This window comes from Marmota flaviventris, chromosome 5 (assembly GCF_047511675.1).
Source record: "Marmota flaviventris isolate mMarFla1 chromosome 5, mMarFla1.hap1, whole genome shotgun sequence".
Classification (NCBI taxonomy): Eukaryota; Metazoa; Chordata; class Mammalia; order Rodentia; family Sciuridae; genus Marmota; species Marmota flaviventris.
The window spans coordinates 3,232,770-3,255,438 of NC_092502.1; the positions used below are offsets into that span (position 1 = coordinate 3,232,770).

Sequence of the window (22,669 nt, forward strand, 5' to 3'; positions counted from 1 at the left end):
AACAATGATATTTTACATATACTGCATTAAAGACATCACAATCAACCTCACCTGTGACTTTCTCTCTTGTCTTTTGAATCATCTTGTTTTTGCTGGGCTGGAACCCAGGGCCTCAATTTGCCAGAAAAGTACTGTATGGCTGAGCTGTGCCGGGTTGTTTCACCTGTTTCTTTGAACGTTTTCATGTGGCCTTCAGAAAAGTCAAAGGTACTTACTGAGCACTTCATTTCAGTTGAACCGGCCTCCTTTCCATGGCTCAGGCCCACCCTGAACCCAGGGCAGGAAGGTCATGTGACTTAAGGTCTTAACATGCTCCTCTGTGGCTCCCTGTGCACAGCACGGAATTCTATACACCTACCTCCCCAGGTTACCTGCGGGTCCGGCCCCAGCCGGGGAGGAGGTGCTGCCTGAAAAAGGGCTGGGCCTATTTCATCAGGGATTGGTTACTTCAGCTGTCCCTCAGGCGGGGGCGGAGCCTGAAGGCTGTTTATTAGGCGGCGCTATCCAATCAGGCACGCAGCCGGGGCAGGGGCGGGCTTCCGCAGACTCCTTTCCTTGCTGGGCCGCCCTGGTCTTTCTTCCTCAGGTCGCGGGTCTTAGGCACGGATTCTGGGCGACTCTGCGTAGCCAGAGAGCCCCACGAGCTCGGGTGGCCGAAGTTCCTTCGTGAGGACGGCGGGTGACCCCGGAGGCCCAAACGGAGAGTGTGCGGCCAGGGCTGGCGGGACCCGGCGGGCGGGTGAGCGTCGGAGCGGGTCGAGTCTCGGCCGGCGGGTGGCCCTGGGGCCTGTCCACTGGTCCCGCGGGGTGGGCTGGGAGGAGGGTTCCCGGTCAGCTGCAGAGCGTGTTAACGAGCCCTCTCTGATGGCCCTGGACCCCGGACCCTTGGTCCCTCGGGACGGACTGGGAACGGGTCCCCGGGGTTCGCTGCGGATAATGGCATTGTCCGCGCTGGCAGGTGGCCCTGGGCTCTTTCTCCTGGTCCCGCGGGGAGTGCTGGCCAGCGGGTCCCCGGTCAGCTGCAGAGCGTGGCCTCAGTGGCCAGGACCCTCATGTGCCTCCTGGTGGGTGCTTGGGTGAGAGTGAGAACCAGGGTCCTGCAGGAGGGAACATTCTCCGCTGGGGAGAGAAGAGCACAGTAACCCTCCAGAACCAAATGTCCAGCTGCTCAGGTTCCCTCATTCCTAGGGAGCCACCTGGGCTGCATCCGCTGTGAGAGTGTCCCTGGGCTTGGGGATGTGTTTAGCCACCAAGCGGGGTTCCTGGAGAACTGGGGGTGACAGGCTGCTTCCCTGCGCAGGTGCTTGTTGTTTCCTTTATCACATCTCGCTGTCAAGAAATTCCAGTTTGTCCCCAAGTATGTAAGAAGCTCATTCCTTGATTGAATTCCTTGATTTTATGTTATTGGTTAACGTTTAATTGGATACAGTAATGTGATGTAAAGAAGAAGAGAGTTCTTGAAATAATTTTTTTAATGCTCAGTTTAGTGGGAATCTAAACACCTGTATAACCCGCCCAAAGAGACGTGAATGGGCCCTGGTCAGGCTGCCTCTCCCTGCTCTCCCCTACCTGTGCCTGGAGGGGAGCACAGTTCCGTTTTTTTCCTGTCATTCCTTGTACTTGAGCCATCTGTGAGGAGGCAGAATTTTAGTTGGTGCTTCTTGTTTGAGTTTTCAATAACTTAATGTTGAAAGCACAAATGAGGGGTGCAGACCTCAAAGATTCAGGAAGCTGCTTATTCCTCTTCAGGACCTCAGGCCCCTGGGGACTTATTTTCTGAATATGTGAATGGCCATCAGTTACAGAGGGGATTTTGGTTTTATAGGGTACAGTTGTGCTGATTTCACCATTGGAACTTGTGAGTGTGCTGTTTGGACAGTCAGGGGTAGTTATGTAGGTGAAAACTTTTAACTCAGGATGGCAGCTGTAAAAGGTTGAGACTCATTGCTACTAAGAGAGATAGGAGTCCAGATTGTGAGGGATGGGTATTTCTTTTTCTGGAATTATTGTCTCCCAGAGATTCAGTATTTCTCTCCTTCCTTTGGGGCCCATGTTATCAGGAAAGGATTTACTGGAAGGTTAATGGTGGGCTAGTTTCCCCTCACTCCTACCGAGCTGCCTTGTGTCTCCACTTTTCTTTGAGGGCTGTTTTGTAGGATTGTTATTTTCCATAACTCTTCAAATGTTACAATTAGTACTCTATCACTGTGGTGCTGTAATGTGAATTGTTGGTTCCTCTGCCTCAGTTGCTTAGACTCGTATTACTATCTGTAGGCCTCCTGGTTCCCTTCCCTATTCCTGCTTCAGGAACACCACTTGTTTCTAGTTTAATTTTTTAATTTTACGTTCTTGACCATTTCATTCTCTTTTAAAATTTGGTCCTCAAGTGCCCACACTTCATAAGTTTTGTACATGTTGGGAAATCATTGTTAGGTTATAGATTGTGGATTAATTCAAATTACTAGAAAATTTCAGTGCAGTGTATATACACATGTGTATTCATCCCTTATACTGTCTATCCTTGTTTACTTCCATGTGGCTATATATTGCTTTTTGCTGAATAGCATTTATGAGAACATTTTTCTCTGTATTTCCATGTTCCTCTGGGCACAGAGTCACAAGCATTTGTGAGAAATTACATATCTGGTGTCCAAGGCAGCCAACCCTGAGCTCAGAGAACCCATATTCATTGAAAAGGTGTTCAGTCATTTTCTCATGTTTAATTCATTTGTGAAGTTATTTTTTGTTTTGTCTTAACATACCCTCTATATGAATTCTTTTTATTTTTTTATTTTATTTTTTTGTAAAGACTGCAGACATTTCCTCTGAGGGAGGGCAGCCTTCTTTGACCCTATCGCAGTTTGATGGAGGAGTCTCTTTTTTAATAGATGTGAGTTTATCACTTTCTTCCTTTGGAATTTTTTTATCTTCTCACTTAAGAAAACCTATAGGATGGGGACATGTTGGGCTCCCAGAGGTAAATACTTAGGTGGACCCTCCTGGCCATGGAGTTCCAACCCCTCTGTGGTACATTTCAGCAGTCAAAGTCTGGCGCCCAAATAAGTTTTGTAAGTTTGGAAATATGTATATACCTCTGCAAGTGGGTTTTCATTGAACTGCGGATGAAGCAGGCACCTTTCCTCAACTAGTTCATGTGATTGCTTTTCCTTTTAAATTATTTTTATTGCCATATAATTAGGTTTTCATGTATTTAATAACTATATTCCTTTGTTGTCTTTTCATTTTCTTGGCTGGAAATGAGTTGACTGAGAGTTAAAGTGTGAGGAGGCCTTGGCATACAGCCCCGACCTCTTCCCCAAGATGGATGCCTGTATCCCTCCTTTCCAGTCTATTGTGACCCGGCACCCACCTTCTCTGAGCTCAGGGTTGGCAGCCTTGGACACCAAATATGTAATTTCTCACAAATGCTTGTGACTCTGTGCCCAGAGGAACAGGAAGACAACAGGGCCTGCTTGAGAAAGGGCTTAAGTACCTGAGGAGAAATGTCCCCCTGGTGGGGCAGGTCCCTTGCAGGGAGAAAGTCTTGCCTGAAAAGGGCTTTTGCGTACTACCTGTCCTTCTGGCCTCATTTGTCCAAGAGTCTGATATATCTCCTGTCACTCAGAGTCCCAGGGTGTACATATGTGGCTGGGGTGAGAGAAGGGTCTTGTGGAGTCCTGACCAGTGAGGAGGCAGCTGGTGGGAGGGGGTGGCCTTCCACAGTCTAACAGGACTTTCTCTCTCACCTTGTGCAGCTCAGAATCCATCTCCAGGACTGTGTCTTCTCTGCTGTGTGAGGCCCAAGAGGCTCTGGCTCAGGTCTGTCTCCCTGTGACCTGCAGGTGCTATGAGGTCCACAGGAAGGATGTCAGGACTCCCCAGAAGGCAAGAAATGGTGAGTGTGTGGGGCCAGGACTGCTCAGGGAAGTGGGATGGTTAGAACTGGTGGGAACCAGCTGTGGCTGGTCTCTGGCCTCCTACTGTCAGTTCCAGAGTTCAGCCAACCCAGACCTGAGCCATGGTGTGGGCTGGTGCAGGTAACAGAACCCTCTCTGCACATCTGGACCCCAGCCCTAGGCCCTCAGTGTGCAGTGAAGGCAGAGGGCCTCAGGGATCCTTCCTCAGGTGTGGGGCTCCTTCCTATGTGGAGGATTCTGGTCTGAGGGGGTCCATGTCCCTCCTTCTTCTGAAGAGTCATCTGGTTTTCCCCCACCTAGCCATTGTTAGGGCGCTCATTAGATCCTTTAAATTCGAGCTCTCTTCACATTTTCAGACTTTGACTCCCCACTCAAGTTCCCAGAATTCTCCCCTCTTTGCCCCTTATACTGCATTCAGTGGGCACAGCCTCGTAGATTTGTTTCTGTTTCTGAATTTGCCATGTAGTGAGAGCAGAGAAGAGTTACCTGGAACTCCACTGTTAAAACTCTGTGCCTCTCTTCCTTTACCTTCCCTAGGCATAGACGCCTTATCAGAATAACTTGTGCAGAGGTTTCCATTGGACCCTCCAGGGTCCTGTGTCCTCAGCCACTGTCCTTTCCTGTGGCTGCCACCTTGTCACAGCCTGTGGAGGCTGCCCAGTGTCCTGCAAAGGGTAGGCAATTTCAGGCCCTGGGTCAGCACAGCCTGAGGTGTGGGATGCAGCCTCTCAGGGGAGCAGCTGGAGGTCCTGGGGCTGAGGAATCTCCTGGAATAGGCCTCATCTAGAGACCTGTCATCTTGGGATTGTCATCCCTGTTCCCATTTCTCTGATATCAGTGGACAGTTAGCCTGTAGATGCTGGTGCTGAGGGGCCAGGTCAGCAGTGATTCTTGCCTTGCATTCTCTCACAGTTGTGAAGGAGGAAAATTCTCCCAGAGCATAGGACCACCCACCCCAGTGCAGTGCTGTGCAAACCTAAAAAGCCTGGAGTCATGGTCTGGGTCTCCTGGGAGGGTGATCATGGAGTGTTTCAGTGAGCAGGACCAGGTAGGAGGATGCCCAGCTCACAGGGACCTTACCTGCTCCTTGAGCCTGACATGTCTGCTCCCTCAGCACAAGCCCTTTATTTATCACTTTGAAATGATCTGCCCCCTTATATGACAGCCAGATTTCCTTAAATGTGAATGTATTTATTTAGAGCTGAGCAAGGTAGAATATTTTAAAAGAGGTAAAAAAGAAGTAAATTTAAAAAGAAAACAGATTTTTTTTGGTATATGATAAAAATTCTTAAGTTACCTTTCTGATTTGTTTAGAACATGTAGAACATTTCTGAGACCTCACTTTTTTTTTTTTTTTAATTTGATTTCAAATGGAGTTACATGTGGTAGGTTCATGAATGCTACTTTAGTGGCTGGGGTTGTGACTTAGTGGCAGAGTGCTTGCCTAGCATGTGTGAAGCACTTGGTTTCTCAACACTGCATATAAATAAATAAAAAAAAGGTTCATTGACATCTAAAGAAATAAAAGAATGCTACTTTAGAAAATGAAAAATCCGTGTGTCATTGTTGCTGTAGAAAATGTTTCATTTTCACAAAACGTGTGGTAGGTAAATTTATACTCTGTGGATTCATGAGAATATTAGTTCCCTTGTATAATGAAGAACTTGTCACAGTGGATAACTTCTCTTTGCTTCCTGTTACCTGAACTTGGAAGATTACTACTGAATTTCATGGGACAAATATGGCAGTTGCCACAAATATCAAAGTATGGTCATTTGTTTATGAATTGATGTAAGTGTCATGGAAATTGTTATTAAATGTCATCTCTGTTGGCTGAATAAAACAGGTTTTCGTGAGATTATTATAATTCATGAGCATCTTTCATGATCTTATCTGATTCCAAATGCCCCCTCCTAATGCCACCCAATGGGTGTTCACCTTTCACCTTGTGAATCTTGGGGTTGAAATAGACCTTCAATCTATAATATTACCTGATGGTATTCTCTACAAGGTGTTGGAGACTCCTGGACATTTTGGCTACTCTTAGATATTTGTCTACTATTTCCACTTGTAGAAATAGTTTTCTGAATTTCCTCAACAAAGACATCCTGGTCTTGGATTTCATAGAATTTAAGAAATGAAGCTAGAGAATCAATTGAGCTGCTTCTTTCTCCACGATTTAATAAAATTGCATGCAATTCATTTCTCCTTTTTTCATTATTGCTTAGTTATATTTTTGCCAGGGTGCTGAATCCAGCCATCAGTGGTCCACGCAGGTTCCCTGGCTTGGCTGCCAGAAACTGTTAACATTGCAATATGTCATATAGGCTACACCTTGAGGAATGAGTTGGAAGTGTTACCTGCTTCCTCTTAGAGGGGATTAAGGGTAGTTTTCATTGCCTCCTTAGTGTGGTGCAGAATCCACCATGACACCCCTGGGCCATGCCTTTCCTCTGATGACAGTTATTATCACTTCATTAACTTGTTCATGTTGTGTATTTCTCTTTTTGTGTGAGTTATGGTAGATTGTCTTCCTCCTGGACTTGGTCCAGTTCATCTGAATTCTCAAATTGTGTCCGACAGTTATTCATAATATTCCTTTATGGTTCTTTTACTCTCCCTGAAAAATGGTGTCTTTCATTTCTACTGAGTAAGTTTTGTTTCTGTTTTCTTAGTTGTGCTATATCTGTTACAAGCATGTACACAAAAAAAACTGCTTTTTATTTTTTATTTTTTAATAGTTATAGATGGACAGCATGCCTTTATGCATGGGCTCTCTCTCATCTAGTGAGGAGGTCCATGGAATAGGTAGAGGAGAGTGTGGCTGCAGAGTCATGAATCAAGACCTCCAGAGATGTCACAGGAAGCAGGTCTGATTTTATGGTGCAGTTACCATGTATATATATGTGGCCAGTAGTTAAGCAGATTTTAGGCAGCCACCAATACAATTTCTGGCCAACTGTCCTTGTAGCAACCAATTAAGGAGTGGCCATAGAGCAGTACTGGGACCACAACATGTGACCTCATGCTCAGGGTGCTGTGCCTACGGAGTAAGCAGGCTGCCTCTCAGGCGCCCTTAACATATGCCATATATACAGTACTCCATGCACCTGTTCCCATACTTTTATTTGTTTAGTTTTTTATGCTGTGCTAAGGATTGAACCCAGTGCCTCACACATGCTAGGCAAGTGCTCTGCCTTTGAGCTACAGCCTCAGCCCTGAAGAGCTTGCTTTTGAGTTGATTCTCTATTGATTTCCTATCACAGTTTCATTGATGTCTTTAATTATATGCTAGCATCAGATGTAGGTTCTCCTTTCTGTTTGTTCTTTAGTTCCTGAAGTGGAAGGATGAAGGGTTGATTTTTATTCTTTTGTAATGTAAGCCTTCAGCACCTCTAATTCTCCCTAAGCCCTGCCTGTGCTCCGTTCCACAAAGTTTCCTAAGATGCAGTTTCAGTTCTTTTTCTTTGAAATATTCAGACTGATCCTGAGACACCCTTGACCCATGTGTTGTTTAGAACTTTGGGATTTGACCTGCAGATATCTGGAGGTCACCCAGCTGTGTTTCTGTTACTAACGCCATGGTAATTCCAGTGTTCCTGGTGCCATGTTGGGATTTGATAGCCTTCTGCACTAACGCCTGTCGTGGCTGAAGGTGGCTGGTCATGGATACTTCCCTGTGATGTTGAGAAGGTTGTGTGCTGGGCTGCTGTTGGCTAAGTGCCCTAGAGGTACCTGTGGTGGGTGTGCTGTTGAGCTAGATACCACGACAGCTCTTCTGTGTGCTCCAGCTGTCACTCACTGTCAGGCGATTACCGCTGACTCCTCCTGTCACTGGATTTCACCGCATGTCCATGTGAGTCTCTCAGTTGTTCATCAGGTGTTTTGACCTGTTGTAGGTCGTACATCTTAAAAGATTCAGGCAGGTGGTTTTAAGTCTTATTAGTGAGTCTAGTGTCCATGTTTTCTCAAAAATTAACTCAAGCATTTTTTCCCCATTGGTGAGATGTACTTTGCTCTTTATGTGTATTCCTTATTTTGTTGCTTTTGCAAAGTGGGTATTTGAATATTATAATCGTTTCTCCTCTGAAATCAGTTTTTCCCTCTATTCAGAGTTTGCCCTTGTTTGTTGAAGACTGTAGCCATTGTGTGTAGTGACTTTCCAGAGTATTTTTGGAGACAGTAGTTTAGTTGCTCAGTGTACTCAGAGGGTCTCTCTTAGCTTGTGTTGAGCTTGAGTTTTAATGGAGTTCCATGAGGAAATAGCTGGAAAGAAAACAAGAAACAGCAAGAGCTCAGCTCCTCCAGGGCCTGTGGATAGTGGAGCTGGGGCTGCTGCTTTAACACATGGTCATGCTGTTTAAAACCCCTTCAGCCTCAGTTCTCTGCAGACCTGAGCCTGGAGAGCAGCCTGTGGTCAGCATATGGGTCTTGGTCCTCTCTGAAAGGATTTCTCTTGGCCTGGGTGGCCTTCCACCCTGGTATACCAGGGTGCTGTGAACACTGATTTCTTCTTCTTTTTCTGTAGTAGGGATTGAATACAGGGACAATCTACTACTGAGCTACATTCTCCAATCTTTTTTTCATTTTGAAGCAGGTTCTTGCTATGTTGACCTGCATAGACTGCGACATGTTATCCTCCCACCTCAGCTTCCTAAATCCCTGTGATTTGAGCCACTGTGCCCATCTGAATACTCTAGTTTTTTGTTTTTGTTTTTGGATACCAGGGATTGAACATGGTAGTGCCAAACCACTGAGCAACATCCTTAGCTCTTTATTTTTCAGAGACAGGTTCTCGCTAAGTTGCTTAGGACCTAGCCAAGTTCTAAGGCTGGCTTTGACTTGTGATCTTCCTACGTCAGCCTCCTAAATCACTAGGATTTGAGCTGTTCACCACCACACCTTGCCTGAATATTGTAATTTCTGAGAATATATTTGATTGTACCTTTTTCTCTCACACTTCACATTGTGATTTTTTTGTTTTGTTTAAACAACCACATGTAGGATTGATTTTTTTTTTTTTTTTTGGCGGGGCGCGGGTACTGGGAATTGAACTCAGGGTCAGTCAACCACTGAGCCACATCCTATTTTGTATTTTATTAGAGACAGAGTCTCACTGAGTTGCTTAGCACCTCACCATTGCTGAGGCTGGCTCTGAACCTGTGATCCTCCCGTCTCAGCCTTCCAAGCTGCTGAGTGAGGGAAGCAGTGGCAGTGGCTGTGGCAGCAATGGTGGTCATCAGGGCAATAATTCCATCGCTGATGAGGCTAATTGCACATCTTGTCTGGTACAGGATCTGTTCAGAAGGTTCTTCATCTCCATGTCCCATGGACTCCTCCACTGTCTGGACAGGTTCACTGGAAGCCAGATTTCTGGGGGCACTCTGAAGAAAAATATACATTTAGCTTTCATAGCAGGGGTTAGACAATTTATTGACTGCACAAGGGATCTCTGTATGAGTGATATTTATGCCATCAGTATCATTGATTATTACCATGGCAAAGGGTGGCATAACACAAGTTTGTGCATAATGGGTATGGGTATCATTTGGGATGAAGGTAAATCCATGGCTAGGGCCTTGGTTCAACATCGACCCATTCATCCATCCGTCTGCTGCCCATTTGATGGGTCTAGCAGCCAGCAATATTGGTGTGATATCCATCATGCCATATTGAATTTCTGTGTAACAGTTAGTAACAGATTGTCCCATGTAGCAGTTACTGCAGTAGCCCGTATGGCTTTTGGGCCTGTTAGATGAATTGCAGGGAGCTGTGCCCACCCAAGTGCACAGGTATTGTTCTTCCCTGGAGATATTTCTCTTATCAAGTAGAAGAGATCTAGATGTGATGCATTGATTCCAGGGAGTGGTGTCATTATCTGAGGGGGACTTCCCAAAAAGCATCTTAGGACATGTTGGCAGTAAGTGTTTTTTTCATTTGCCATGAGGGAGTCTATGGCTCTAGGTAGCATTAACTATAACTCTAAGGTCAGTGAGAGACAGCCCAACATGTGACTTATTATAGTTATCTACAATAGTTTCATTGGCAAAAGCAAAGCAAAGGGGGTTGTCCTGATTGTAGGTCTCATTATCAACTATGGAGAAACAAATGGGCAGAGCAGGCATGGAAATGCTGGTATTCCACTGCACAGTTAATTCAGGATGGATAAGATTAGAGTTATTGGAAAAGAGCTTAGGTAGGTCTCTTTCCCAATTGGCCACCACTTTTAGTGGTGGCCTAGTGACCAAAACCCAATTTACCTGACAGGAAGCTTCACTGTTAGCAGTGAGTGCTGCATACAATAGGACCACCATCATAGGCCCAGGGATGGGGTTGCCAGCAGGTGAAGGGGCCATTCTGGTGGCGTGGTCAACAAGACCTTTAATATCACCCCAGGTTACTTTACATGAGGTCCATTTGTGTTGTTGAGTCCTTTGCTTTCCTCCAGAGTTAGTTCCTTCATTTTCTTGGTTGGTGGTTCTGGGGGTCCAGGGCTTGACACTTCTGGCATGCACCCAGATGGGGTGAGGCGCCTATTCTGGAAAAACACCTATAAACCCTTGACCCATGGTTAGGACGGGACCTGGATTATTCCATGCCCTTGTTATAAGATCCTTCCATGAGACCATAGGTAGATGGGGGGCCCCAAGAGGGGGGCCCAAAGCTTATGGGCTGCTGTTTCTATAGAAGATTTTGAAATGGTGAGAAAATTTAGAGTGAATAGGGTTTTGTTCATAGCATCGTGTGGGGAGCTAGTGTAGTTTCCCCGCCTGTGCTTTTGGAGCATGGTCTTGAGTTCCCTGTGTATGTGTTCCACAATACCCTGAACCTAAGGATTATAGGGCAGGCCAGTTCCACATTTTATGTGCCAGGTAGAGCAAAATTTCTTGAAGATTTTGCTTGCATAGGCTGGGCCATTGTCAGTTTTTATAGAGAAAGAAACTCTCATGATCCCAAAGCATTTAAGCAGATGGAAGATGACTTTTTTCATGGTTTTTCCAGTAGAAGGTGTAGCCATAATAAAACCTGAGTAGGTATGAATGACTATGTGAACGATTTAAGGTTGCCAAAAGGCAAATAATGAGTAACATTCATCTGCCAAAGGGTGTTGGATTTGAGCCCTCAAGAGCTTACCCCTGTAGGTTGCAAGGATCTGATGGGGAGAAAAGGCACACAGTTTTTGCATCTCTGACTAGCCTCTTTAGTCAGTTCTGAAAATAATCTAGAGGCTTTAGGCGGATTGGTGGAAATGTGTGTGTAACCCTTGAGTTTGCTCAGTTACAGTCAAGCCCAATGTCATCCCTTTTTGAATCCAGGGCAAATAGGAGGTGCACGTGGTTTGCTAGGGCTATCTGGGCATTCTCACTGGAGATGTCCTGTTCCTCCATATCCCCAACAAGTGGAGCAACCTCTTTCTTTACTATTATTTTGTCCCTGCTTCAATGCAACTGCCATGGCTGAGGCCAGCAGAGAGGCTTGAGCCGTTTGTCTCCCTATGTCCTGGGTGGCCAAAATCCAGTCATCTGGGGTGTCATTGCACACTGGTGCGATGGCAGCCCTATGTTCCTTGTTTAATCCTTCCCAGAGTAACTCTTTGGCTAGGGCTTCCCTAGCTCCTACATGGGATACCTTCCCCTCCACCACCTTGTTTACTCTACAGATAAACGGCGGCAAGTCCTCAGTGGCTTTCTGCCTTAGTCCCTGTATAGAAACTGTTCCTCCTCCAGCTGGTAAATTCCTGCAGGCTCTTAAGGCAGAGTTGCACCTGGTTGAAATAATTTGGCAGACCTGTAACTTATACCACAGGGGAACAGCAGATTCCCTCTCCCTGCAAGCATTTAGCTGGGAGGTTAACATCTGTGATGGGGTTGCGACCTCCTTGCCACTCATATTCATTATAGAAAAATGCCTTCCATTTTAGGTATGTGGATGGCTCAAGGGTGGCTCTTGCCAAGTCTTTCCAATCCTGTGGGCAGTCTACACTTAGGCTAAGGGTTTCAAGGACTTGTTCAGCAAAGGGACCCCTAGGTCTGTCTTCCTTCACTGCCTTCTTAAACTCCTTTAATATAGCTAGGACATGAGGATACCAGTGTAGTGGCCTTTGAGGGGTGGGGTTCACATTGACTGGGAACGCAGTTAGTATCTCCTGTTCATAGGCACCCCATGCTTGGTCCTTTGTTCAACCTAAGTCTGAGAATGGATTAGATTCTGACCTTGGAGGAGCGGGTACTGGCCAAGGTGGAAGGGGGCCTATAAGGCTCTCCCTTTTACCTTCTCTATCTGTAACTGTCCCATTAGATTTGACAAAGAGCAGTAAATTTTCTTTGGCTTAAACGTGTCTGGCCCTTTTTCTGTTTGTTGTGGTTCAAAGGACTTTGCATCAGAGCTTACCTGTGATTCTTCCTCCCTTTGTCTTGTTCTCCTTGTTCCCCTGCCTCTGATGCCATAACCAGACGGGTTACACCCTTTGTGCCCCAGAGGTTGCTGTGTTGCTGTGACAATTGGAAAGGAATGAAGAGGCAGGGTATATCCCTGTCTAACTTCTGCTTGCCTTGCATTAACCATAATTCTTTCCCCATATACTTGGATCAAACACATCAGCTGCTTTCACCCAGGGATTGGTGTCAATTACCACATCCCCAAATTTGGGCTTCCTTTCTATTTAGTGTTAATCCTCTCATGCTAAGGAGGGTGCGCAGCAGCTGTGAGTCCTTAGTGGAGGTTGGTAAGTTGCCCATTTTTCCCTGTTTCCCTGGGGTCCAACACCTGCACTTACCTGCTTGCCTCAGGTCCCTCTGCAGGCACCAAATGTGGGCTCTCTTGATCCAGCCAAAGCCCACCGAACACCTGAGGAGGGTGTGGTGACAGAGTCGAAAAGACCTCCAGAGACCAATTTCACAGAACTCGATCCACTTTATTATTGCATAGGCAAAGTTTTTATAATGATCCAATGAGCTACCAACATACTTATGAGGGGCAACCAATGGGCTAATAGATCAGTGGCAGAAAAGCAGAAGGAAAGGAACATGCTGTGCATGGGTTGGGAGGACAGTTACCATGGTGATGGGGCTGAGTGCGGTTAACTAACCATGGTATCTGGATTCAGTGTGCTGAACTCTGAGAGCCCCTCACATATGTAACATAGGCCGCTTTTCAACTCCTGGGCCCAACATATTTTATTTAGAGACAGGGTCTCCCTGAGTTGCTTAGTGCCTCGCCAATGCTGAGGTTGGCTTTGAACTCCCGATCCTTCTCAGTCTCCCAAGCTCCTGGGATTACAAGTGTGCACCACCATGCCCGCCTAGAAGTTGATTTTTGATTATTAGTTTATTTTTATTGAGATTTGTATATGAATTTTTCACTGCTGACTTGGGGAACATATCTTCCTCATGGATACACGCAGGCTTTAGTGTACTGCTGCTGTAAATATTGCAACACAGGATTTTGTGTGGATCTACATTGTGAACTTATTTGGGTTACCCCAACTTTGGGAAATGGCTTGGGTTCAAGGAGCCACCACTCTGACCTATTTGATGTGGTTGTTCACTTCAGTCTGTGAAAGTTGAGGGGTCATGGGCCTGCCAGGAGGTTGGTGTGAGACCTGTGTGTATTTGAGTATGTGTTAAGAGCCCTGGGATTTATCAGGTATCCATCTACACCAATGTATCCGATTTTCTGGTAGGAGCAGCATCTGAAAAAACCCCATCCGATATCCTTGTCCACTTGCCGTAGACACTCTAGGAAGCAGGAATGCAAATGAGATGTGCACTGTGTCAGGTGGTCAGTGTTGATGGGGAGAACCTCAGTAAAGGGTGCAGAGGCTGCACTGTCTCCTCCCATCTTGGTGCCTGTGGCTGTTCTCTCTGCAGGTGATAGTTTGAGTCTGAGTTGCCTATGCCCACCTCCATCTGCTTGGTGAAGTCCTTGATTTTGTCCCACTGTCTGGGGCTACGTGAGTTGGCTGAAGTCTGGAACACAGGGATTTTTTTCCTTGCTTCCCTGGTAGCACTCCTCTTGCTGTGTTGTCTGGAAGTGGTGAGAGCAGGCATCCTTGACTTGTTTTTGTTGTCATGGAGACAGCCTTTCATCCTTCAGTGTAGCCTTCAGTGTAGGTTTTGTAGATCTCTGGCACTTTTTAAGGTGTTTCATTTTATTACAGTTAGGTTTGCATCCTTATGTCAGAAGGATTTGAGCTTTGTCAGAAGGAGTTGAGCTTTGTCAGCTAGTTTTTCTTCATTCTTTCAAGTTTTCAACTCCTTTCCAGATGCACAATGTGCAGGTGTTTTCTACAATTCCTTCCAGTGCCATTTCACTTGCTGACGGTGTCCTATGAAGGACAATATTTTCCTTTCTAATGCCGATTCACTTTTAAGTTGCACATGTGGATGAGGTGCAGTGAGCTGGTTGTACACCTGTTTCATTGCATCATTCCTAACATTTATCATTTCTTAGGGTCAGTGGACTGCTCCCCAGGTTTATTATGAAAACCACAGTGACATGTTGTACACTATGGCCACCTACTCTGCTGGAGAGCAGAAGTGCTGGCTCCTCCTGAATGGACTCTGGTACCTGATACCCAGCCTCCTCACCCAGCCCTGCTGTCCCCTCTCTTCTCTCCTCCTCATCTCTGGTGAATACCCTTGTACTTTCTGTGAAGCCAACTTGGAGCTTTGCTGTATAAGAACACACAGTCGGTGTCTCTCTCTCTTTTCCTGACTTATTTCACTTAAGATAGTATTCAATAGTCCGGGCTTCGTTGCTGCAAATGAAAGGACTAAAAGCTATTTTTGGTGAAATTAGGTTTATCTATTATTTTCATGAATCAAATGGATGCTACTATATCCCAGAAATCATCCCCAAATCCAGTGTTGTGAGACATGTGGTCTGCATTTTCTTCTCTAAGAATTGGTGAGGTTCACATCTTACTTCAGGACTTTGGTCCCCATGGATCTCATGTATGCGTGTGCTGTGAGGGGAGCATCTGACTTTAGGTGCTGCCATGAACATCCAGTTTCCCAGCCATTCATTCTCCAGAGATCCTGGTCCCCTGGAATGACCCTGGCCCCTTGAGAGACATCATTTCCTTCTGTGTATCTGCATGGTCCTGGGTCCCCCTGTCCTCCTTCACTGCTCTGTGTGTCTGCCTTTAAACTAGTTCTACACTCCCTTTGTTACTCCTTTAAAGCAGGTTTTGAAATCACTTTACACTTTATTTTTCTTCTTCCATTGTTGAGTTTCTTTCAATTCCACGTGAATCTTAGAATAGTACTTCTTATTTTGTATAAAAATGTCATTGATAGTATGAAAGGCAGTGAATTGACCTCATGGTTGATTTTTAGGCAGATTTACAATTCTTTGAGCTCACAAATGCTAGATATTTTTATGTGTGTCATTTCTTTCAGAAATATTTTGTGGTTTTTGTAAAGTCTTCTTGGTAATTTCTAAATACTTTTGATCTTCTGTGATGGCTTTCAGGTTGCTCGTGTTTTAGTGGATGTAAGTGTGTTGTGTTTATTGTGGTGGTGTACAGCTTGGCTTTATTTTTTAGTTCCAGGCATTTGCGTTTTCTTCTTCAGCGCATACACAGTTTAGAATTTTCTACTTACGAGATCATTTCATGGCTTTGTTTCTAAGAGCCTCAGCCCTTCCTCCTCCCTGACCTAGGCAGGAAGATTAGGGGGAGCTGGGCTCAGTGTTTCTTTTTCCCCACAAGTTTTTGCTGATAATGTCTTGGGTGACTCAGCCTTGGAGAAGTAGTTTCCTTTGAATGTAGGCTCAGGAATATAGAGTTCTCTGGGTGTGCTGGAAATGGCTCCTTTTCCTCCCTGTGCTGGCAGCAAAGGGCAATTTTTTGTGATCTTGACTGTGTGAGCCTGGCAGCAGTTCAGGAGGTAAGATGTTGTGAATTTGTGAGGACCCCTAAGAATACACAGAGAAAGTCTCTGGGCTGCAGGTCATGGTAAATTTCAGGTGTGAGGAAATACCACTAGACGGGCAGCCGTCCTGCTCTCCCCACTACCCACATCCTGACTGAGGGGCGCTGGGTCTGCAGTGGGTGTCAGTGCTCATCTGCTTGGCCTTCTCCTGGGCTTCTCTTCACCCAGAGGTGGTCCTTTCTCCATAGGCAGCTTTCACCTTCTGTCCCACGTCTGGCTATTTCCCATTTGAGTCATATGTTGATTATTCTCACTCTGGGCCCTGGTGTGTGTGTGTGCACGTGCTCCATCTCTCCGTGTCTCTGTCTCTCTCTGTCTGTCTCTGTGTGTGTGTGTGCACGTGCTCCATCTCTCCGTCTCTCTCTCTCTCTCTCTCTCTCTCTTTCTCTCTGTACCAGGGTTTGAACTTAGGGGCGCTTAATCACTGAGCCACATCCCCAGCTTCTTCTAATATTTTATTTAGAGCCAGGTTGTTGCCCATTTGCTCGGGGCTTTCCTACGTTGCTGAGGCTGGCTTTGATCCTGCATTTGATTGTCCTGCCTCAGCCCCCTGAGCCGCGTGCTCGGCACCCTAACTCTCTGTGTCACATATTGCAGGTGTCTCCTCTCTTGCAGGTGTTTTCATCTTTTTATTCCTCTAATTTTAATGTTTGAATTTATCATACTTCATTATTGCTTACTCTTGTTATGTGAAAATGTTTTCCCTATTCCTCTAGGAAAATATTTCCTGTAAGCTTCTGAAAGTGTTTTAGTTTTGTATTTCACATCAGAATCTGTAATGAATTTATATTTTGTCTATGGAATGGAGGGAAGTAATGCATTTTTTAAAAATTAGATACCAGTTTGTCTTGACTCATCTTCTGAATTGCTTGTGAATGTCTCCACTTGTATACCTTACCTGTTATGTTTTTACTCATCTATATGAATTCCAAGGCACTGATTTTTTTTTCTTTTGTTCTCTCAGTTTATTGCTCTGCTAATTCTATGCTGTTTCCAATAGTATATCTTAGATGTTCTTTATTTATAGTCACGATGTTTAAGTGACACCAGACTATAAATAAAGAACATCTAAGATATACTATTGGAAATAGCATAGGATTAGCAGAGAGATAATTAGATAATTAATCAGAGGAAATTATCAACTTAAAAATTCATTTTCTTTCTCACCATTGCACAAACACCAAAGTGTGTTTACACAGTCCTAGAAGGAATAGCCTATTACAGACCTAGGCTCTGTGGAGACGGTGCTTCCCAGGTACAGCCTTGCACAGCATCTTACGTAACAAGATACCAAAGGTGATCATGCAGTATGTTTGTTTGTACCACCATCACTATAAACACATCAGTTATCCCTTTACTACTGATAACCATGTATATGTAGCCCATTATTAACCCCAAATGTCTTTGACCAAAACATAGTCATGTGGCACATGACTATATATTGGAAAAGCCAATAGTCTGCTGTCTACCACAGTTGGATAGGTGTTACACATTTCTTATTTTCATTTGGCTTGGAAAAGTACTTTCTGGTGATTACTAGAAATTCTGTTTGTTAAATGTCAGTAAAGGTATTTGACACTTATCCAACTGTATCTTGATATTAATCAGAAGAAATTATCAAATTGTTTATTGATCACTGTTGTTGCTTACTAGTTGGTTAAATTTGATGTTGAGTAAAGTACCTACAAATTCTACTTATTCTTTTGCTGTAGTCACACAGGATGAGCTCAATCCCCAGTTACCATGTTGTGAGTACCTGGATGAAATGTGGTCTACTAGGGCAGTTCCTAGATTCTTTGCTCAGAGGGTTCTGTTTTGGTGGGAAGGACTTTGATTCTTTAGGTTCTAACATAAGAGTGGAACAAAATAATAGAATTTCCAAAGGAAAGTAAAGATTCAGTTTGCTGGGATCCTTCCCAAATTTTCAGTTCCCCTATCCAGCAAAGATGCAACTTTGTCAGCAACCTTTTGTAAGCATAGACACTATCAGGACTAATACTACCTCTCTTCCAACATGAGATAGTAGGGCTTCATTATTACTGGTGGTGTTAGACATGCACCCTATTAAGATGTTAGGGGTGTTCTGGGTGCATACCTTATTATACCTTTGCCTCACAATGAGAAGGGTGTTTTTGCTCTGCTGATACTTTTATGGATCAGTTTAGATCTTATATTGGAATGCCTCTCTTTGAGGAAGTGAGTGTAGACAGAAAGCAGTTTTTTTTTTTTTTTTGGTTGAAGACAGATAGCATGCCTTATTTTATGTGTTTATTTTTGTGCCGTGCTAAGGCTTGAACCCAGTACCTCACAAATGCTAGGCAAGTACTCTGTCTCTGAGCTACAGTCCCAGCCCTGAGTACAAATATGGACTAAATACTTGGAGACCATAGAATCATGAGAACATCTCACATGTCTAGAATAGAGCCCTTATGTTTTCAGTCTCTCATGGCCTGCACTACATTTTTATTATTATTATCTTTAACTATTGATAGATCTTTACTTTATTTATTTATATGTGGTGCTGAGAATTGAACCCAGTGCCTCACACATACCAGGTAATGCACTACTGCTGAGCCCCAGCCCCAGCCCCAGCACCCCCCCTTTTTAAAAATTTTTAAAAATTGTTGATAGACCTTTATTTTCTTCATTTATATGCTGCACTACTTTTTTTTTTTTTTTTTTTTTTTTTGATGATATTTTAGACCTCAGTGTTCTTTGAAGATGTGGCTGTGAACTTCACCCAGGAGGAGTGGGCTTTGCTGGATCCTTCCCAAAAGAATCTCTACAGAGATGTGATGCAGGAAGTCCTTAGAAACCTGGCTTCTATAGGTAAGGATGATGTTTCATTACATATTGAAAGACAGAGCACCCGGGAGTCCCCCCACCCACCCACTCATGGATTTAGAAGGTGGAAAGGGAGTAAGTACTTTTAGGAAAAAATGGGGCCTAATGTCAGTGCACTGTGCAGCATAAATACCATAATTCTTTTTTTTTCCTCTTTTATTATTTTTATGTTTTAGTTATCCATATTATAAATCCCATAATCCATTCTGAAATTATGATAATTTTAATCACTGTTCTGGGTGTACGTTTTAGGATTCAGATGGGAGAACCAAAGTGCTGAAGATCAGAACACAAATCCTGGGATAGATCTAAGGTAACTTGTACTCATGAGAGGAAACAGAGAGCCCTGAAGGAATCCTAGCATATCCTATAATTTTACAAACAAGGAAAGTAAGCAAGCATGGTATGAACTATATTTATTCTTTTTAAACCCAAAACATGAACTTTAATGTAAGATACACATTTAGTGTTTTCAAAATAATTGACAGAGCTAAGAAACTGCATTTATAATACCACTGTTTTCATAGTAGCTATGGAGAAGCAGTCTCACAAAGTAGTCATGATATTGACTTTCAAACAGTTTAGACATGACAGAAAACCAGTACTTTCCCAGATATTAGTGTAAGTCCAATGCCTATAAATAAATATAATATAATATTGTTAATTAGCCAACCATAAATTGTACTTGTAGTTTTTTTTTTTTTTTTTTAAACAGGAATCTTATGGTAGGCTCTGGAAAAATTTAAAAAGATGTTTCAGGGAGATTCCAAATCTTAGCCTTAAAAGGACATTCCTGCTAGAAATTCCATGTGAAAGCAGTATGTGTGGACAGGTCTTCATATATAATGTTTTCCTAAACAGGCACATCATATCTCTCTCTGCAAACAAACCACATGAGGATGAGGAGTGTGGAGGAAAGCCATATGAATTTAAACAGAACAGAAAATCCTTTATTTCTCTCACAAATGTTCAAAGACATGTGTCAGAGTGCACTGTAAATGGATTGTATGGATGTTTGACATGTGGAAAAGAGTTTATTTGTTCCAGGTGTATTGAAAAATCTCGACGATCTCATACTAGAGAGAAGATATATGGAGGCAAGCAATGTGGGAAAGCCTTCAGTACTTCAAATTATCTTCAGTTACATGTACAAACTCACACTGGAGAGGCGGCTTACAGATGTAAACAATGTGGAAATGCATTCATTAGTGTGGCTAATCTTAAAGTACGTGAAGAATCTCACAATGAGGAGATTATGAGTTGTAAACAATGTGGAAAAGCCTTCAGTTGTTCCAGTTCCCTTCAAAAACATGAACAAACTTATGCTGGAGAGAACCCTAATCAATGTGAACAAGGTGGGAAAGCCTTTTTTATATCCTCTAAGCTATACACACAAGAACAAACACATAGAGGAAAGAAGCTATATGAATGTAAACAATGTGGAAAAGCCTTCACTAGTTCTTCTTATCTTCAGATTCATAAACGAACTCATACAGGAGAGAAGCTCAATGAATGTAAACAATGTGGTAAAGCCTACACTACTTCATCTTACCTTCAGATACATGAACGAACTCATACTGGATTGAAGCCCTATGAATGTACACAGTGTGGCAAAGCCTTCACTCAGTCCAGTCACCTTCAAATACATAAAAGAACTCATGCAGTAAAGAAGCCCTATGAATGTAAACAATGTGGGAAATCCCTCTGTAGTTTTTCTTACCTTCAAATACATGAACGAACTCATACTGGAGAGAAGCCCTATAAATGTAAACAATGTGGGAAAGCCTTTGCTTCATCTAGTGACCTTCATGCACATGAACGAACTCATACAGGAACAAAGCCCTATGAATGTAAACAATGTGGGAAAGCCTTCACTAGTTCCTCTTACCTTCAAATACATAAACGAACTCATACTGGAGAGAAGCCCTATGAATGTAAGCAGTGTGGGAAAGCCTTCACACAGTCCAGTCAGCTTCACACGCATGAACGAACTCATACAGGAGAGAAGCCCTATGAATGCAAACAATGTGGAAAACGCTTCACTACTTACTCTCACCTTCTAATACATGAACGAACTCATTCGGGAGAGAAGCCCTATGAATGCAAACAATGTGGAAAAGCCTTTACTACTTCCTCTTACCTTCAAATACACGAACGAACACATACTGGAGAGAATCTCTATCAGTGTGAACAATGTGGGAAAGCCTTTGCTATATCTAGTCAGCTTAACACACATATAGCAATTCATACAGGAAAGAAGCCCTATGAATGTAAACAATGTGGAAAAGCCTTCACTTTTTCCAGTCCCCTTAAAGTGCATGAACGAACTCATACTGGAGAGAAGCCCTATGAATGTAAACAATGTGGTAAAGCCTTTGCTACATCTGGTAACCTTCACTCACATGAACGAACTCATACAGGAAGAAAGCCCTATGAATGTAAACAATGTGGAAAAGCCTACAGTAGTTCTACTTGCCTTAAAATACATGAAAGGACTCATACTGGAGAGAAGCCCTATGACTGTAAGCAGTGTGGCAAAGCCTTTACCCAGTCCAGTCACCTTCACTCACATGAACGAACTCATAGAGGAAAGAAGGCCAATGTGGGTAAACAATCTGGTAAAGCCTTCAGTTGTTCCACTTATCTTCCTGTGCATGAAAAGCCTCACACTGGAGATAAGCCCTATCAATGTAAATAGTATGGTAAAATTTTCATTTTTTTCCCTTTTCCTTTGAATACATGAACTATCTCTGTGGAGAAAGGCCCTATAAGTATAAATTGATGACCTTGGTAAAGCCTTCACTAGTTTGACTTATTATGAAAGATATGAAAAATCTCATACTGGGGAAAAACTTTATGGATGTAAACAATGTGGGAAAGCCTTCACTTATACCTTTGGGCTTTGTGTACATAAAAATATTTATACAGGGGACGACCCTATGAATGTAAATGGTGTGTTAAATCCTTCACTAATTGTGCTTATTTTCATGTTGTGAATGAACTCATACTGGGGAGAGGCCTCAGGAATGTAAACAATGTGGTGCAACATTTCCTTATTCCAATTCATTTTGAAAAACACTAGGGAACACACACTGGAGAGTGATTGTATGAATGTGAACAATCTGGAAAAACATTCAAGATTTCCACTCACCTTCAAGTGTATAAATGCACACATACTACAAAGAAACCTTATAAATATAAGCAATGAAGGAAAGGTTTCATGTATTCTTATCAGATTCCAATCATAAATTCACACTGGATAGAAGCCTTATGAATGTCAACAATATGTGAAAGCCTTCAATTGATCTTCCTACCTTCAAATACAAGAACAAATGCTGGTTAGAAGCCCTTCAAGTATAAACAATGTAGAAAAGCCTTTATTTGTGGCAGTTATGACATGAAATAACTCACATAGGATCAAAGCTATACTAATATAACAAAGCTATACTAGTATAAACAATCAGAAATACCTTCTTTCCTTACTCCTAATAAGTATTAAATAAATGGTGATGTAGAAATGCCCTTTGAATGCAATAATTGTCACAAATCATTCAACTCTCCTGGTCATCTTCAAATACATGAAAGTATTCACACTATAGAAACTCTGAACATTAAAAATATGGTAAATCAGTGCTCCCAGTTGCTTTAAAAGCCATTTCACTCATAGTGGAAAAGAAACGCTCTAAATATCTGATATTTACCTCCTATACATGAAAGGTAATGAAGCAAAGAAATGTGTGAAAATGTTCAATTTTTTCAGGTCCTTTGAAGAACAATTGCACAGGGTGAGGAACTGAACCAGCAATCTGATAGAGTTTTCATAAATTCCAGTTTGATTTTTGTGTCAGATTTCCATTGCACTGATGAAAATACCAGAGAAAATTCAACCGAAGGGAGGGAAGATTTATTTTGGCTCATGGTTTTATAACATTCAGTCCATCATGGGCTGATTGCCTTGCTTTAGCCCCGAGG

At 43.3% G+C, this 22,669-nt stretch overlaps 1 protein-coding gene across 1 annotated transcript; it reads left to right on the top strand.

Moving 5' to 3' along the window:
* The first annotated feature begins 546 nt into the window (after window positions 1–546).
* Window positions 547–21,647, top strand: LOC114078803 (zinc finger protein 709-like). Its single transcript, XM_027919858.2, has 5 exons — window positions 547–739; window positions 3,756–3,895; window positions 18,556–18,682; window positions 18,950–19,010; window positions 19,559–21,647. The coding sequence occupies exons 2-5, from the start codon at window positions 3,848–3,850 to the stop codon at window positions 21,393–21,395; spliced, it is 2,073 nt and encodes a 690-aa protein (XP_027775659.2). The 5' UTR covers window positions 547–739; window positions 3,756–3,847; the 3' UTR covers window positions 21,396–21,647.
* The last annotated feature ends 1,022 nt before the right edge of the window (window positions 21,648–22,669 follow it).

Bases quoted from the DNA above. Each gene is read 5' to 3' on its own strand.
- LOC114078803 (XM_027919858.2), top strand. From the start codon at position 3,848: ATGAGGTCCACAGGAAGGATGTCAGGACTCCCCAGAAGGCAAGAAATG. The intron at 18,683-18,949 runs GTAAGGATGATG...TGTACGTTTTAG, and splicing joins TAGAAACCTGGCTTCTATAG to GATTCAGATGGGAGAACCAA. The intron at 19,011-19,558 runs GTAACTTGTACT...TTTCCTAAACAG, and splicing joins AATCCTGGGATAGATCTAAG to GCACATCATATCTCTCTCTG.